Below are 18,906 nucleotides of genomic sequence, written 5' to 3'. Positions count from 1 at the left end.
CTGTTTTTTTCTAATATGGCTGGGATCACTAACAGAGACCTTTTACTTACCTGCCTCTGTACACAAACTTCATGGGCTCGACTGCCAGGGCTGTGGCTACAATGTCGTCAGCATTGTGTCTCCGTCCACTAACCACCATCAGCCCATCCATTTTGCCAGCAATGAAGACCAGCCCTCCTGGGCCTACAAACCCCAGCAAGCCAGTCCTGGTGAAAGGGTATTCACTAATGGGGCCCCCAGAGCTAGTCATTGGGAATACCTGTCAAAAACAGAAAGGAATTGTAAGTTATACCAATGTGTCTCTGAAATAGAGGTAAGTTTGTTCATTACCAAATACCTAGTTAAAAATAACCTTGAAAGGGACAAGGTTAATTACAGTGCTCTGTCAATTGTTCCCCAGGTACCTCTGTGATATCATGTCTAATTGCATTACAATTGTTTTGATATTTTATGTCACATACTCGAGGTAATAAATTAACATAGTAATGGAAATTAAACTGAATCACCAAACATTTTATGTTGCAGTTCAGAAACTGGCTTAAAGGTTAGATCATACTTTACTAACATGCATAAATCATAACTATTTATGTGGAGTCTGATATTGTGGGAATACAGCTGGCACAATGGAAGGCAATGTTGTTCATGTTTATAATGTCAAAAAAGAGGTATTTCCTAATCCTTTTATATATATATGAAACATATATATATAAAACCTATATATCACACACACCAATCATACATTATCTCAGTCCTTTTCTAAGCCATATCTTGTGCTTCTCAATGCATCACTTGATGTCAAGGGAATATTTCTGACACTGTAATGAGGTTGAACTTTACCATTCCAAAAACTATTAAGAAACATTTCAGGAATGCTGTTCGAATCTCCTTTTCAAGGGTCCAGGAATAAAGTAAGGTAATGAAAATTCCATGCAAGCATAATTATATTTACTTACCTCAAAGGTATTCTTGGTCATGCCTGAGAGGCCATAGTAAGAGGTACCTGTGGCTATAGAGCACACACACAGCTCTCCAATTTCATCTGTTCTGCATAACTGTGGGACCCCATCTGGCTTCACAACACACATGAGAGCTGCAAACATGAGCGGATACTCTATTAGATTTGATTGCCAACATTCTAGAACATTTCTTAGAACCCACTGTTTGACCTTTTACCCTTCAATAATTCCACACATCAACTGGAAATAGGCAAAGAGGAGCAAACACATCTACAATAATGTAGAGCACAAACAGAATGAGATAATATAACTAAGTATTCTTTAAACACGGTGAAGAAAAAGATTTGTAATTAACTTTTCAGTTATAAATTTAAAAATGCTGTTACAAAATCTGATTTCATTTGAAATGATTTCCAGAAAGCCTAAATACAAACCATCTGAAGAATGCAAGCAGTATTGCCCATTAAAGAGCAACATGGATTTCATAGAGAATTGATTGGTATTCTGAACTTGAAAAAATGCATCGGTTGGCCAAAAGTTATAAGTCTGTCTTTATTAAATTTTGCAGTGCTGAAACACTGTGACTCATCTGGTGGCAATATGTAGAGGAATAAGCAGAAATACACAAAATAAACACCCCTTTCAGCCAGTGCTATGTGCAAACTGAACTTTATCACTCACAAACACCACAACAAATGCGTAGTGCTAATAACAGACAGCACTAAACCTTAGCAGAAAAGAACTGACTGTGAAAATGATTTGTTTTGGTAAAAAATAAAGACACATTTTTAACAAATTTCTATTTTGAGTGTTTTCTTTTAAGATGGTTAAAACTATTAATCACTGAATTTGAACAGGAAGAAAAGTAAATTGGATTCTAAGTAGATATTGTAAAATACTAAAATACATTAATATTTGTCATCTGAGTACAAGTGGGGCCATTACTGTTGATGTACCTCCTGGCATGACTGTGCCCACATCCTGCACCGTCAGAACTGACAGCTTTTCTTCAGAATCCACTCGGATCACCCCATGGCTCAAGCCCTGCATGGAAAGAACTCCTCTACCAGGGGGCTGATTGGTGTCATCTGTTGGCCTGCCAAAACATACCAGTATTTCAACACTACTTTCAACAGAACCCCCCTTACAGGCATCCTGGAACTACACATTATAAACAACAGCCTTTATCTTATATACTGTAGGGCCCTGTGGCTGGATATCAATCATTAAAAAATTACAAGTGACGTCCACACAAAATAATACTTTCTACTTGTATTAAATTATAACACTTTTATGTATGTATGCATTCTCTTGTAATATACAGAACGTACAAAGTGTCTGAAGAATTCTGAATGAGCTTAATTAGTAGCTGTATAGCTTAGTGAGTTTTACTTACTTCATTTGATAATTTAAGGAGCATAGACACCTTCATAAATTAATATGTGAATGGAACTGAAACTGTCTTTAACATTTAAAGTCTAGAACTTCATAGGTTGTAGAGGAGACCAAGTGGTGCAAATGTCATTTCTAAATATCTTATAAATAAAAGATTTACTTAGATAAACCTAGCTCTGCTGCATATTCATGGGATATTAGTAGCAAAACCATAAGTCTAACCATAGCCTGAACTCCTAACATACTAAGGTTAGATAGTAATAAGAGGCATCTGTGCTAAAAGTGTGACCACCTTAAGATACATAATCAGACTTGCAGAGGCTGTTACATGAGCTCATGAGCTGTCTCTCAGAGCTCCATACCTTCGAATGGCAACTGTGAGAGCCTCCGGAGAGCTGGCACAAGGACAGATGACCTCTGCACGCAGTCCCTTGCTCTGGAAGACATTGAGGAATGCATCGCAGGAAGATATAGACCCTAGGGGGAAAATATGATGGCAGAATCATCAGCAAGAACGAATTTAAGACGGTACAATAAAAAAATAGTGAACAAAAAATATTTCATTACTTTATATGGAATACTATATTTAAAGATTAAGAATGAATACAGGATTGGATTTATTGCCAGTTTCGATGGATAGTTTTGGGGTTCCAGCTCTATGCCTCTCATCCTAAAAGATCCAGACAGTTTGTTTTAAAACACGTGGGCAGTCACCTCCTTTGCTCCATACCTGTTCCTTTTCATTAGCACATCTTCTGTCTCTGTCTTCATGCCTCCGAATCGCTCCAGTGGAGTTTTTGTTTGGAATGATGCCATGCACAGAAAGCTATTCAGTCTGGAACATCATTCTGACTCATCAGTTCCCTTAAAACAATTTCCCTCATGCTGTGTTTAAATATATTCATACTGCTTGCTGCTGTTTTTTTCCAACATTGGTGACAATGTTTTTCCTAACGCTGTTGCTTAAACAGTAAATTTACTACTGATTCTAAAAACTGTAACTACTTTTCTGTGGTTTTCATATAACCTATAGAAAATTCTGATATTAGATCAATTAGATTAAATGGTAGATCATTATCCATTGTTTTATCTTTTAGCAGAGGAGTGCCTTCTGTTTATGTAAATGTAATCTGACTTTTAAACCGACAATTTATGTCAGTGATCTTGAACTATGCAGACTGAAGAGGCTCCCCAAATGCACTTTTTACCCCCTAATCCTGTTTGTAAAATAAGAAACTGATCAGCTATGACAATTCTTATGGCAGATCTGAATTGTTTTTAATTCCCTTTAACTAACAGTAGCTTCATTAATAGTATATGATATATTTAATATACAATACTGTATATATTTGGGGTCCTGGCCAAATTTCCCCCATTGGCCTTTACCAATCTTGGCCTCATAATTGGCCTCCTTCTGCAATTTCCCTCACGGGATCAATAAAGTATCTATCTAATAATCCCCATCTATGAATTGGCTTCACCACTCTGTTCTTCTCCCTGCTGATAGCTGATGTGTGGTGAGCGTTAGGCGCACTATGGGTGCTGTCACATCACCCATTGGTGGTGGTGGAGGAGAGTCCCCATCACCTGTAAAGAGCTTTGAGTTGAGTGTCCAGAAGAGCGCTGTATAAGCGGAAGCAATTATTATTATTACTAACATGTACTCTTTGCAAGATATAGGGGTCCTTACTCTAATCTTACGCAGGATGATTCTATTACTGGAAATCATTGCAAAAGCATTGCACTTTTCAGAAAGAACATATTTTAAATTTGATTTATTTCACTGGATTCTCTCAATGCCACTGATTGAAAGATCACAAACTTATGTTTTCTTTTTTGATTTATTTGAGGGAGATCTTAGAATCAGGGTGGCACAGTGGTGTCCTAGTTAGCAATGCTGCCTCACAGCCCTGGGCCCTGGGTTGAATAACTGGAGCTCTGGTTTCTTACCACAGTGCAAAGACATACTGGTAGGTTAATTGGCTTTGGGAAAATGTGTACGTTTGTGTCGATGTATGTCCTGACAAAGACTGGCATCTTGCCCAGGCCTTGCCTTGCGCCCACTGCTTGCTGGGATAGGCTCCGCCTCCCCCACAACCCTGAATTGGATGAAGGTTGGAAAATCGATAGACGGATGAATCTTGGAATCTAACTTACAGGGGTTGGATCCATCGGCCACAATTAACATGCGCAAGGAGCTGAGGTTGATGTCTCGTTGGTCTCGATGTGCCACCAAGGCCCAGTGCATATCTCTCGACTTCACACATGCTACTTTTGCTGAAAGCGGAAACACAGAAAAGCACACGGTATAATACTTCACATTCGTGCCAGAAAGCCCTGCAAAGACTGGAAAAATATCCCTCTTCTAATTATAAATTTAAAATACAAAAAAGCCAACAAGGATAATATAATGTATGCACTTTCAGGCACCTCAGAAGCCATCTGCAGTATCCTCTAAAATATTCACACTTTTTGCATGATTTATTGCATCAGTTCACTTGAGTTGTATTTGGTGACTAATCTTCAAGATAACAGTTACATTTAGGCATGAAAATAAAATAAACTTGGAACATTCCTTTAATCTTGCACCCTACCAAACTTTTAAGAAACTCGGTTGGCTTTTGATCAAAGAACATCAAAAGGTTAGTTAAAAAATGCTTCAGCTTCATGCAAATGAGTTTCAGAGTGCACAGCTCTTGAATATTTCACTTAGTGGTTTTAAAACTGTGTAAGTAAATCTCAATTGAACAAGAACAGGTGCAGTACTCAAGGTAGGTCTGTAGTGTTTTACGGATTAGGCAGACTGTTGATACTGAATGTGGTAAGACTTTATTTACCTTACATATAGACTGTGGATGTATACAAACCTTTGTATTGACAAACTTTCTGTATCCAGGAAAGAGGGTTCACCTTCATTAGGGAATAGGGGATACTGATAACATGCATCATGTTCATGACACTCTGAAAGAGAAAAACATTATATTACTGTATGTACTTAGGTAAAGCTATAGTGGTTATTTGGGATCATTTGTTAATGTTTCCCTGCAGTATCTGAATTAATTTGTAAAGTGATCTATGCAAGAAGCAATCAAGATAACTCAGATTAAACAAATCTTCTAATTCTACCCAAAGCTATTTATGTTGATGTTTTTCATGTTTCTTTAAAAAGACTGGAAAAAATGAACTTCTCAAATTGACTTTTAAATAGGGCCCATTAACTTCCATATTTATGAATCAAATGATCCCTACGGCTTTCATGACATTTCACCTTCATTATCATTTTAATTACTCTGACATGAAGTGTTGCACTGCACAACAAAAATAAGCCATTTCAGGTAATTGCAGTGTCATTTAACATTAAGGGGCATGTAAAGAAACAATGACAGAATGAAAGGTTAAAAATAATCAGCTTTTGACATGGTGAAGTGATTAACACATTTAGCCAATTAAGAAAGTCTTCTCTGACCTGGAGGTTCTAAGGTAATTAGGAGTATCTGGTACCTGTTTAGAGCTTCACACTGCCCATGAAATCAAAACTCCACACAGCCAGTGTCTTTAAACTAGCTTTGCAAGTCATACAGGTGGTGCGAAATAGCATAGCATGTCATGACCACTGATATATAAAAAATATAACCTACAGATACTGTTATACCAAATATACAAAATATACCAAAATGAAACCCACACAGTTCCTATTTCACTAAAATTATTTTAAAAGTATTTTGCCATAATGAATTCATTTGCCTAAAAATTAGGATTCTCCACACTGTAAAATGTATCCATCAGACAGTAATATCTTATCAGGTACTAAACACTTACTGTATGAAAAGTGACATGCTTATTTATCAGTACTAGACAAAATACGAAGAGTGTACAAAACATAAGCGACACCTGCTCTTTCCTTGAAATGGACCAGGTGAGTCCAGGTGAAAGCTATGGTCTCCTGGATCGTAGCTACACTTCAATCAGAGTTGATGAAGGGGTGGAGACAGGTTAAAGAAGGATTTTTGAGGCTGGAGATCACTGAGACATGGATTGTGTATGTGAGGCAGAATGGGCACTGGTGTAAGTATGTCAAGAACTACAATGCCGGGGGGGGTTTCAAGCTCAGTAGTGTTCTTTGTGTATCTGGAATAGTCCACCACTAAAAAGACATCCAGCCAACAGCAGGCCAGTGGTCAAAAACAGCTCATTGATGAAAGAGGTGAAAGAAGTTAGTCAACTGATAGCCCTGTACAACATTGCTGCCGAAAGACCCATACAAGAACACACAACTCATCGTACCTTGACGGATGGGGTATGGCAGTCATTAACCTTAAGAGTTTTAGTTCTTTCAGCAAAAAACAAGAAGGAACGAAAACACTGGACACTAGAGAATTTGAAAAACATGGCCTGGACTGATGAATCCTGATACCCGCTTTTTCACACTGATGGAAGGACTAGGGTATGGAGAAAACCACATGAGTCCATGTATCCATCATGCCGTGTATCAACATATCAGGCTGGTGGTGGTGGTGCGATTGTGTGGGGTGTGTTTTCGTGGCACTCAGCTTGCTCCTTAATAAAAATGGAGCAACATTTGAATGCCATAGGATATCTGAACATCACTGCCAATCAGCTGCATCCCTTCATGGCAGCAGTGTATCAATCTGTGAATGGATTTATTTCAGCAGGATAATGCCCCATTCCACAAGGCTAAGATTGTCCAGGAACGGTTCCATGAACATGACAATGAATTCAGCTTAATGCAGTGGCCTGCCAAGTCACCAGATCTCAATCCAATTGAACATCCATGGGAATGATGGTATTTGGAGCAGAGATCCACTATCAGCCAACTCAACACAACTGTGGGACGCACTGGAGTCGGCATGGGCCACCATCCCTGTGGAAAGCTTTCAAAACCTTGTTGAGTCCATGCCCCGATGACCTGAGGCTCTTCTGAGAGCAAAAGGGGGTGCAAAGCAATATTGGTCAGGCCTCCCTCATGCTTTGTTCACTCAGTGTATGTGAAAATGCTCAATACACAATAATAAAGAATCAAGGGAGAACGTGATAAACCCAGATTTGATTTTTTTTTGTCTTCTCGGTATGTGTATTGTTACAAAAAAGGTTAATACCAAAGTAGCAAAAAAAGAGAACCTACTGTGAGAATGCCATGCCACAGGCCAACATCCTTCTTAAAGTCTAATACATTCACAATGGTCTCAGCTGTCAAAGACAAAACAAAAACACATTATATTTTCACTTCTTACCATAAAAGGATTTAAAGTACTGTACTTACACTTTAAAAATATGCAAAACATATACTATAAAGCATTATAGTTCTATGTATGGTCTTGAGGTGTTACGACAATTTTCTTTTATAAAATATGAAGTAAGTATAAAATCCACGTGTCCGTTGCATGTCTATCAGATTGGGAAGATGGAACCAACCTTCTGTATATCCACAGGCTTGAGTGAGGGCCTGACAATGGGTGAGCAAAGCAATCCTTGTCACAGTCACTCCCAGCACACTCCCATCCTTGCAGGTCTTGTACTGTTTAACAGAGTTAGAACATTGACATTCATTTTGAAACAATAAAATACAGTACATTGACCTACTGAAACACTGTTCCTGACAAAAAGTTGCTTCTAAGTTTTAGTGTTATTCCCCTACTTTAAGAGAGATCATGTGTGCGAAGTTTCTCTACCTATATAAACGTTTTCTCTACAGCAAGAAATCCTCATCATTGTATTAGACAGTTACAGTATGTACTGTAAGTGGTATCCACAGTATATATAATATGGATAATTATATGCTAAACATATCCAATTCTTTTTAAGTACTCTGTACATTCAGAAGGTCTATACTATTCCTAATCTATTTTCTATCTGATTGAAATAATGTAAAAAATGTGAAATGAGAGGTAAAACACAGAAAAGCAATAAATTACAATATGAATCACCACTTACATTCACACCTCATAGTATCCATCATACTTTATTTACTTAAATAGCAAAAATAAATACAAAAATGGTATAAGATAACGCAACAGCAACACATTCGTTATTTCTGGCTATAACATTCTCTCCAGACTAAGCTGAAAATAGTAAAGAAAAAAGAGTCATAAAACAAAACACCCATGAAATAACCCATCCCAGAAGAGCCACACCTTCTGTCTGTCTCAAACAATACAGCACACTGTGAAAAACTGTGCCTCTTGGACACAGAAAGCCAATTAAGTTCCGCTGAAGCCGCTGAAGCCTGAGCCAGATTAGTACATAAGAAGCCGGTGAACTACCCTAATAGGGCACTCAGTGCCACTGTTTTATGTCCTTTATGGCTCCCTATTTTTGTCTCACTGAAAATGAAAGGCATAGGCCATTTCTCAAACACAGAGTACAAGTTCTGCTCCCTTGCGTCAGTTGCAAAAAGGGAAACTTAACTTAATTTGAACAGTGTGGATCCCAGAAACAAACATGTCTAAATGCAACTTGATCCACAAGACAAATAGAGGCAGGAGTAATGAAACACTGAGGAAGCACAAATATGATGCCATTACTGCTACTGAAAATCCCTTTAAATAAGATTGCCTATATTTTACATTATTTTCTCATTTTTAACAATGCATAGCTATATATTACGGCAGCAACATTAGCCTTCTTTTGATAACGAACAGCTAATGGAAATCTTCATAAGTTCATTCTGCCAAGAATGAGACAAAGGGGGTTTTTATGAGCACACAAGTAATATGACCCAAACATTAAATCAAAAGAGCATAATTGCACTTTAAATATAGAAATGTGTGGTTTTCATATAATCTTTTTGCTAAAACAAACTCTGCAACAAAACTAAAAACAAAATGCATTAAATTCCTAGCTTCTGAACAGCTGAGACTAGAAAGAGTCATTGGTTTATGTACAGTAGGTATACAATGACACAATGCAGTTACAGAAATTCATAATATAGGTTTTATTCACAAACTGATCATAAGAAGATAAGAAGTTTCAGTAACAACCGAAAAGGAGGTTGTTCGGTCAATTTAAATCCCAGATGGTAAACAGATTCTAATCTGTAAGTCTGAAATAAAGAACAGAGAGTGTTTTCTGCCTCTGTGCTAACAGTATGAAAACCCTTGATGACCTCACCTCAATGTAGGCAGTGTCATTATTTGCATCCTTGATATGTGGGAACCAATCTCGAGGAGGTTTGGACAAATGTTTAGACTCTGTAACAAACCACAGCAGCTTTGGCCACCCTGAGAAGAGAGCCAAAGAGAAATAGATACATTTTCCCTCCTGAATGATAAAAAATGCTATCACCTGTCTCTCTATTGGAAATTCAGTTTATTGTGCTAAGTTAAACCAGAAAGAAAAAAAATGATTTTCTGTATATGGCAATAGTTTCACTACACCAAAAAGTACAGAAAAATACAAATAAGTAAGATAATAAAGCACATTTGTTTGCCAAATCTTAACGTTAACTTCACATTTTGAAAAAATCATATTATTCTACTACTGAGAGGCATTCTATAACAAAAACTAATGAAAAACAGGTTTACAAAAATGTAGTTTTAGTTATAATTGTTACTATAACATTCTACACTTTCTGTAGTCATAGTGGTATTCATGTCGCTATAAAGCTTGCTGTCATCTGCTTTGTAAAGCAACACAGCTGTTGTGGTATCACAATGCATCAATCAATAGCATCAACATAAAGAAAACTGGAACAATTCTGACTTGACCACTCACAAAGACTTACATTTAATTAAGTTTCTTAGCAAATTGCCTGTCGCAAATCATAATACATTTAATTTAACTCATCCATACATTTAAGGTGTACAGTACATGTTGTAGGTCTCCCAGTTCATCTATTTGAAGGCATAACTCCAAGGACGTCTCTTTCACCAGTTTTTCTCTATTTTTCTGGGAGATTTGTTACAGCAAGGATACACGATGCATCACTCAACTGAACAGCACTTTTTGCAGCCTTCCAAAACACTAATTTCTTATAAGATTCCCCAGGTTTTAATTGATTAAAAAATAAAAAAAATGTGTTTTTAGTTCTGAAGTCAAACTTTCTTGTCTATAATAAATTAATTCTAGATTGTTATAGTTACAGAAACTAAGATACATGGTCTTTGCATGACGAAGATAAATTATAGTTAATGAAATAACAATACCTTTGAATTGTGGTATCTCTCCTGTTGGGCTTTTCGGCAGTCCTTTATGGCAGGCATCACTAGTCAAGGCTACTGTGACTCCACAGCTTCCTAACAAAAAGCCGATCTGCTGACTTCCTGCATCCTGGGCCAGATTTGGTAAAGACAACAAAGCATGTTAATTGATTAAAGACAGGACAGATGATTTGACCAACAAAACGCACAAAGGCCAAAAATCCCCACAATCCCCAATCCCTGCAAAAATCTTAAGAGCCGAACTCTAACTCATGCTTACTTTACCAAAACAAGCTTAGGAATATCAACAGAAAAAATAAGATTATTTAAACCCAACATATGTGAACGCCCTACAAATGAAATTTAAGAAACACCTAGAGCTCCTTGAACTTCCTTAGCAACTGTTACCAACCAAAAGGTAATTTTTGCTCTGTTGCCCTTGGCTGCTATTTTCTACCTGGTGTTGCCATGTCTCTCACTCTAAGAAACGGCTCAAATGGTTCATACAGCATGTACAGTATGTATGCATAAGACAATTTGCCAGCACTTCAGAATTCCATTTCTTCTGAAGTGTGAGAGCTACCACAGTGCTTTATCTACCATGAAGAAAAGTGCACTTTAAATGTTTCTTTTTTCTTTTCCCACCATTGCTGGTAACCTTAGCTGGACACAATTCACAAGATTACATGTCAGACAGTATACTGTCATTTGAGAAGAAGATGCAAGTTTTAGAGTGTTTTTGGAGTGTTAATCTCCAGCCATTACACAGCATCACATTCACAGCAATTTTAAGCATTCTCTTGCAGCAAGCAAAATGTCCAAAAACTCTCTGAAGCCAGAAGCATTACAGGCTAGACTAATGGCAAAAGTCCGAAAAATAGACAAATGGATACTAAGAACATACGGTATGTCAGCAGATAATGGAGAAGCTAGTGACCAAACAGATCTATTCAAAGGTGAAACAGTTCTTCTGCCAGCTTTTATCCAGTAAAAGTAATTTTATAATTGTGGTATATTGACAGACGTATGATGCAATACTGCACTGGGGACAAGAGCTTATTAAATTTAACTTTTCAAATAAAACAAATTTGAAATAGAACAAAACAAAAGGAAAGGAACACAGACAAACAATGTAATACTTTAACATTAACAATGGTTAAACGTTATTCTATTTTAAATGAAGGTAATGTAATCATAATGTAAATATGACTGGTATTTAAATTATATATATTTCCAGGGTAAAGGTTACTGAGATAAACAAAAATCTCAGTAACCTCATTTGTGTACATTTGTGTATGGTCTCATTTGTGTACATTTATTCACTTTTTTTTCAAATCCATGTCCAGTACTTGCTTGAGAGCATCACTTCAATGTCATTTTATACGATTGTTGTCAAATGTCTCTAACCATTTTCTCTGAAAAACTGGGTACGGCAATACAAAGTGACAAAATGAATTGATGACAAGCATTACTTTGTTAAGGGATGTTGCAAGAGTGAATTTTAGGAATAAATAACCCAACAGATTATTAACGGAATTCTGGTTATGTGTAATGAAAAATGGTCTAGAAGTCAAAATGAGAGTCATGTCAATCAGTCTTTGGAAGTGTAGAGTTATCAGTGAAAATGGTCATTTTTTATATTCAAGATGCAAACACGCTCCTACAGCAAAATGATAATTATTGTACCAAGTGAGTTTTATATATATTTATGTGTTGGATATATTTTGTGTATGTAGACTGGGTCTTTCTTCCTCATATTGAAGAGTCTCACAGAAAGTCACTTTGGTGCTGGTATAATGTGAATCGCTAGAAAGAGCTAAAATGTTGAGGGTCTTTACACAGACTAGGTTTATCTCATCAGATAAGCAAACCTTAGTCAAGTAGAGACAACAGATGTGTGTCTGAAACCAGACCTTCTGGATCTGACAGGTTAAGCTCAAGTGAACAATGCTTTCCTTGAAAAGGCAGATTGTTAAGGGATTTAACAGGATAGAGGAGAAGCAAGGAGACAAGAGTGTTTGAGTTCCAGCATTAAAATCTTCACCATTTTGATTCCTCAATATCGACCAACCAAGAACTATTAGGTATAAAGCACTGAAGGGACTCTGTTTTAATCTAGGGGAAAATGTTTTCTTATTTCTAGAAATACTTTTAAACCCACCAGACAAAGTTTAATACTCTAGCTTGTATCTGGATACCTTTACTGTATAAATAGGGACCAATGGTTGTCTCCTTTTAGCAAGAAGAGAATGTACAGTAAGTTTTCCCTGAAGCATTATTTATTTTATGAAAGTATTACTTCATCAGAAAGCATTATTTGATTATTAAGACTCATTGAGTGTGGATGTTGGATGTTTTGAACTCACCTTTGTTCTAGCAGTTTACAAAAATTAGTTTGTGTGATTTGTGTGTTGCATGTTAAGTTTTGTTTAGTAGATCCTGGTATTAAACGATTGCCTATTTATTGTTCATCTACCAAATTATTCATGTAAAATTAAGTGGTTGTATAATTTTTTACCTTGAACAGTGCTTGTACATATGCTGGTGTCACAAATGTTATTGAGCCTCTGTTAATTATTCAACACCCCCTTTTTATAACAATATATACAAAAAAAAAATAGCGGATAGGAAAAATAACACAAAGGAACCATGTACAAGATACAGATGTGCCTACAAGATGGCAACTCAGTTTAGGACAGACATACAAGTAAACAAATATTTGGAACAATGTCAAACCTAAGTGTTAGCAGTGAAGAAGTGATACCATGCATTAGTCTTCTCTTCTCCAAGGATACAGATAGAATGTAAGGAACAGATGCATTTTTATCGAACAACTGGAGCATGAGATTATGTGGCATTTAGCAGCATGTGGTTTTTGTTTTAGTAAACCTAAATATAAATGCATGGGGAAAATGCCGTAGTGTTGAAATGTAAATCAATGCTTAAATACATATGCCTCACTGGTTTGGAAAATTCAGTGTTACTGCAAAAATTTAAAACATGCACGTCAAGCCTGCCAAAGGAAAAGTAAAGTTTGAGACGTCTGACTGGACAATGCTTTATGGAACACCCTAGAAATATATGCTGACTCCATAATAAAATGATGTAGGTCGAGGAGAAAGTGCAAGCTAAATTAAAAATGTCAATGGGCAGGGCTACCTAATTGCATTTAACAACTTCATTTTAAAAGTATATAGCATGTTAACTGAATAACATCATTTCATATGACTCACTTAAGTCTCCCCCTCACATGATGTAATGGGTAGGAGGAATATTGTTTTTCTGGCAAACAAATATGCTTTCATATTGTTTGGAAACAGAGCTAAACACGTCATAAAAACAAATCTCAGATCCTGCAGCTTTCATAACATAACCAACCACAATGTGCTGGATCTCCTCATTCCTCACAGAACACCAGGTTGATTTCATCAGCTGATTCAGCATCAGCAGCTCTCAGAAATGTGGTGGAAGAATCTTATCTACTGGCAGGCTAGAGCATCGTAAGAAATCATGCTATCTCAGTTAGTGAGAGAGTGCCAAATTAATATCAAGTGTCTACAGACTATCCCATTCCCAAAAAATGCTCCTTAGCATCTGGAAAGTGACTAATGGATTGCTATTTTAACCTGATGACAACCCTAACTATTCACTATGTGATTAAACTACTTAAATTTACTTAAACTGAATTTATTTCAAAACATTGAGTTCTGAAATTGAAATATTGTTCTAACCTGTGTCCTAACTACACTCTCTGTGAAATGCTACAGTATGTGATAAACCTAACAGAGCAAAATGAGTATAGCTAGGAAGATTTCAGATCAAACAATTATTTACTTTTTGTCTTGTGTGATGAAAAATAATTGACTTAAAAATCACTGATGAAAAATGAAAGTAATTACTATTTTTTAGCAGTAAATCACTATGCAACAGTGTCTTTAATGAAGGTTAATATAAATTAACAGCTTACAGTATGTCTTTTTTTTTCTCCACATCAGTATCCAGATGTCCCAATTTTTTCATGGCTTGAGAGCCATTTGCATGCATACATGCTTTTTATTAATTGCAAATAAGCTATATTATCGTAATTGCAAATTAGAAGTTATGTTTATAGGACAGTCGTTTGTTTTGCTCTTTTTTAGACCAAGGAACAATGATTCTGAATAAACCAAACACATTGGTTGGCACTGATGGATTACTGTACAGTACATCCATAGCAAAAATTGTAACAATATAGGCTGCAGCTTAGTGAATTTTATTTACAACTTAACATTTAGCTATCTATTAGAATACAGCCACAAGCAAGATATGATGATGGGAATTAAATTATCTATACTGTTCCCAGATAGTCTGTATTAAAAAGGTAAATGCCAAAAGCATGAAGAGAATCACGCTTAAAATGAATTTCAGTTTAGAAGACAACTATTTTTTTAACGATCAAACAAACCCAATTGGAAGAGTAATGACATGTACAGGATCCTGAAACACATACATAACATGTTAAATATGTGTTCCAGAGCATTCATTTCTTTTCATATTTCTAGAATAATTCTCATGCCTCTCCATTTTTTTCCTGAGGATTATAACCACAGTAAAGAATCCAAGTGAAATATTAAGACATCTGCTGAAAAGGATGTCTTAAAAATGTTTTTCCATTCACTGGTTACATGTTTAGAACCCTGATACTTCACATGTAATGCAATTTTACAAAATATGATGAACGAATTATCTTATTTAATAAAATATATTATTTGAACATCTAAGTGTGTGGATGTACATTAACTTATAAAATATTTAGTAGGTAAACATTTTTTGTTCTTTTAACCAATAATACATTTTAAATATATGTGATTTTTAACATTGTTTTTAAGACACAACTGAAAGGCTTATTGTGTTCTCAGTTTCTGAACCAGGAGGATTTCAAATATGTCCATTAAAATGTCTTAGTGGAAAAACAAAAAAAGAACAGGGAGGACATGTTGTGTGAGAACAGAAAAGGGGAGTCTATTAAGGAAGTTTTAAAATTCCTCTAAATTCCAAACAGTTTCAGTTCTGTCATGTGGACAACTTGAATGTACTGAACAGGTTCCAGAATGAGAGATAAAACAATAAAAATAATAATTAAAACATGTCAAATGTAAAATAATAAAGCTGGATAGCCAAAAATGAATCCTATGCACAGTAAGATAAACTCACAAAACGCTCTTTGTCATTTGCCAGCTTTCATAAGTTGCAGCCCATTCTGCACTTCTTTCATCAAGAGGGCCTGGCAGTGATACTGGTGCCGGCTGCTAATTTGGAAAAACACTTGCTCTTTGTTCTCCTTATCAAGCATATGGATATTTCTTCCTTACGCAAGACATTACAAAGAATCTCACTATCTGATTTTACTAAAGGACAGGATATCTTCCCTTAACAAATACACCAGGAAACAAAAAAGTCAGTTAATATCAAAACATTGGGTTAAACCAGACAATATCTGGCATCAATTTTGAGATCATGTTACAAAATACAGGTCCAAGACTCCTATACACCTTGAAAATGTATGCAGAGTGTTGCAGAGCAGTCCCTCATTTTTCAGTACATCAACAGTATATCTAAAAATGGTCTGTGTCCGCGGCCTCTCTCTCACTTAGATGACTGAAGAACAAAAACACACTTTAGTGGCAGTATAGCACTCACAAACCATAATGCAGTCTATAAGTAGTAAAGCAGCAGACAGTGGAAAACAATAAAATTATACAGACTAATCAATTCAGTGCGATAAAAAACAGAATCGGAGAGTTACTCTTAACTGTAACTCCAAGGCTAAAAATCTACCCTAGAAATCTTGCAGAGGAAAAAGTGTAATATTACACCACGTCACACCAGTTTGAGCGCTGTTACTCAGCTACACAATGAAGTAACAATCAATATACATAAATAAGTATACAATTAAACTACTACTGCTAACAATTCACAATCATTAAGTCTGAGGCACTCATTTTCAAGATGTCTTCTGGAATGGGTTTGCAGTCCTATGTTGGAGTGTGTCATCAAGCCTGCACACCACCCACTACTATGCACGACCAGAGAAATGGCCATAGATGCACATGTACCCCACCAGTCTGCTCCAGATTGTTTCAAAACTTCAGGCCTCAGAACACAAGCACTTCTCAGATAAGTATGTTCCAGATTGTTTCAAAGCTTCAGGCCTCAGAACACAAGCAATTCTCAGACACCTACAGCTAACATCACAAAAAACACACAACCTCTGCAGTGAACAACTGGTGTATGTATGTTAACATCTTGAAAATTAGTGTGGTAAACTTTAAGTTCATACATTTAGAAACTTATTAAGATGTAGAAAATGAAAAGAGTTATTGTACGTACAATATATGGTTCTATATATACAGTATATGGTTCTAAGACGAAGGGGCTCGCATAACAGTTTAATTGAAACTTTGCTTCTTGCTCTTTAAGGTTTTGTGTGCTTTAGCATCTTTAGAAAACTCTAACCTGTCCTTTTACTTTCTCTGTTGTGATCTCACAAGCGGTAGGTTTTGCAAAAATACATTTCTAGACCCTTACCTTTCTGGTTAGTGGCACTTCAATGGGCACAGGAACAACTTCAGCCAACAGGCAGCCATAAAACGCAACCATGAATGCAGCAGGATCGTTGTTGGGGAAGACAAGAGCCACCTAAATTCACAATTAATAAAGAGAAAAAATTCATTTCGAGCAGAAGCACTGCAAATGCAAATGATAATAAGATTATAAAATAAACAGATTGAAATTGCAAAGATTTAAGATTATGTGGCAAGCCATATCAGAGCAAGAAATAGTTTCTTACTTGAAAATTTTGTAAAAAGCAGAAGTATTGGGTCCAAAGCCAACACAGCAAGATATGTTTCAACATGTTTATGTATAACATTTTATGTTAGAAGATCTGTTGTTTTCCTTTATGTTTAATTAATACTTTTGATTTGTACAGAAAGTCAAAATCTCCTTTTTCTTACTTCACAAGTAATAAAGCCACCAGCTGATTTAAGAATGTAAGAACCATCCAGTAGCTTCCTGATGGATCCCAGTTTGGGCTTCAGCAACATGGCTCGGAAGATATTCCAGACAACTATGACTCAGCAAAGAAGCATTTCCTATTCTCCGTCCATAACAATGTCCCTTTTAAGTTTCCAGTTGTGTCCTCATGTTCTTAATTTGCAGCCAAGTCCAAATTTGACTCCATTTTTTACTTTATCTATAACTTTTAGTTTGCAAATTTACCTTTCATCGGGTACCATGTCAACATCTTTCTGGAATCTAAACGTTACCGTATACAGTACCATATGCTTTAGAGGTAAAAACTGTCCTTTCTGTTTGTTAAATTACTTAAATAATAAGATCACAGTAGCTGTCTCTTAAAATGCTATTATTCTGTAATCAGTCTTGCAGTTTAGTTCTAATGTTTGTTTCCACAAGTTTAACAGAAACAGAAGAAATCTAATGGTTTCTAGTGTCCTGGTTCAGATTTCTCCCTATTTTAATAAATCTGTCAGCACAGATGAAATAACGTTTACTGGTCTATGAATGATATCCATTTCTTCCTTAAGTAGGAATGGGGCAAAAAAAATCAGTCCCCACTGAATTTCTATTTATTTAGATGGCCTAGTCCCTGTAATATATCCTCAGTGTAAGTTATTATAAAATTACTCAGTATTAACAGAGCTCTTTGCATAACCTGGAGCATGTTGCTGACATCTTCTTTTGTAAAAACCTCTGTGACATTTTAATTTTGCACATTTATTTTTCTTTTTAATCTTTGTCATTAGCTGATACACTTGTGTTGGCTTTAAGTCTGATTAATTTGAGGATTAATCCACAAATTTCCCTTCTGACATTGTTTAATTAAGATACTGCTGATCATCTTATATAGAACATTCTCAGACAGCTAGGAACATGTTATGGCTAGCATTTACAGGTAAGGAAGCAACAGTGTGAAGCAGAAGAACAGGCTGTCAGGCAACTAAATAATTTCATATACAGTATGTATCCATTATCTTTAAAGCATTTTAGAAACTAATTTCAAGTGTGTCATAATCAGATAACATTTTTAACACATAAATTTTAAAAAAATTAAAGGTGTGAGTAGTCGACAAGAAAGTCATACAGGCCACAAAATATTTTAAATAACAGAATAATGATTTTGTTTTGCTTTGTATGTTTTTACACAATTAAAAATATCCTTCTCTCTCAGCATATTGTGTTTTTGCTCCATTATTGGAAAAGTTCCAGTTCAATTTAGACTGAAGTTACACATGGTGAGGGTTAGAAAAATTCTTAAACATCCCAATGAGGCCAAACAATTTTGATGATGCATTTCTGTTGAGAGTAACTCCCTGCTGTTACTCCATGCTGAAACTGAA

General features: G+C 36.0%; 1 protein-coding gene across 6 annotated transcripts in view; it reads right to left on the bottom strand.

Annotated features, from left to right (window-relative positions):
* LOC148833028 (disco-interacting protein 2 homolog C) overlaps positions 1 to 18,906 on the bottom strand; it is a 224,110-nt gene that overhangs the window by 39,462 nt on the left and 165,742 nt on the right. For all 6 annotated transcript variants that reach the window (XM_088918309.1, XM_088918303.1, XM_088918305.1 and 3 more), the window contains 11 exons: positions 17,075 to 17,185; positions 10,514 to 10,637; positions 9,480 to 9,589; positions 7,785 to 7,887; positions 7,495 to 7,559; positions 5,219 to 5,312; positions 4,509 to 4,628; positions 2,714 to 2,828; positions 1,913 to 2,052; positions 954 to 1,090; positions 51 to 259 (listed from right to left, as the gene is read on the bottom strand). In XM_088918309.1, the coding sequence (XP_088774435.1) occupies positions 51 to 259; positions 954 to 1,090; positions 1,913 to 2,052; positions 2,714 to 2,828; positions 4,509 to 4,628; positions 5,219 to 5,312; positions 7,495 to 7,559; positions 7,785 to 7,887; positions 9,480 to 9,589; positions 10,514 to 10,637; positions 17,075 to 17,185 (1,328 nt within the window). The remainder of the gene's footprint in view (positions 1 to 50; positions 260 to 953; positions 1,091 to 1,912; positions 2,053 to 2,713; positions 2,829 to 4,508; positions 4,629 to 5,218; positions 5,313 to 7,494; positions 7,560 to 7,784; positions 7,888 to 9,479; positions 9,590 to 10,513; positions 10,638 to 17,074; positions 17,186 to 18,906) is intronic.

This window comes from Atractosteus spatula, chromosome 6, assembly GCF_055471065.1.
Source record: "Atractosteus spatula isolate fAtrSpa1 chromosome 6, fAtrSpa1.hap1, whole genome shotgun sequence".
Lineage (NCBI taxonomy): Eukaryota > Metazoa > Chordata > Actinopteri > Semionotiformes > Lepisosteidae > Atractosteus > Atractosteus spatula.
The sequence above is the reverse complement of the archived record's forward strand: the minus strand, read 5'-3'. Positions and strand labels throughout refer to the sequence as shown.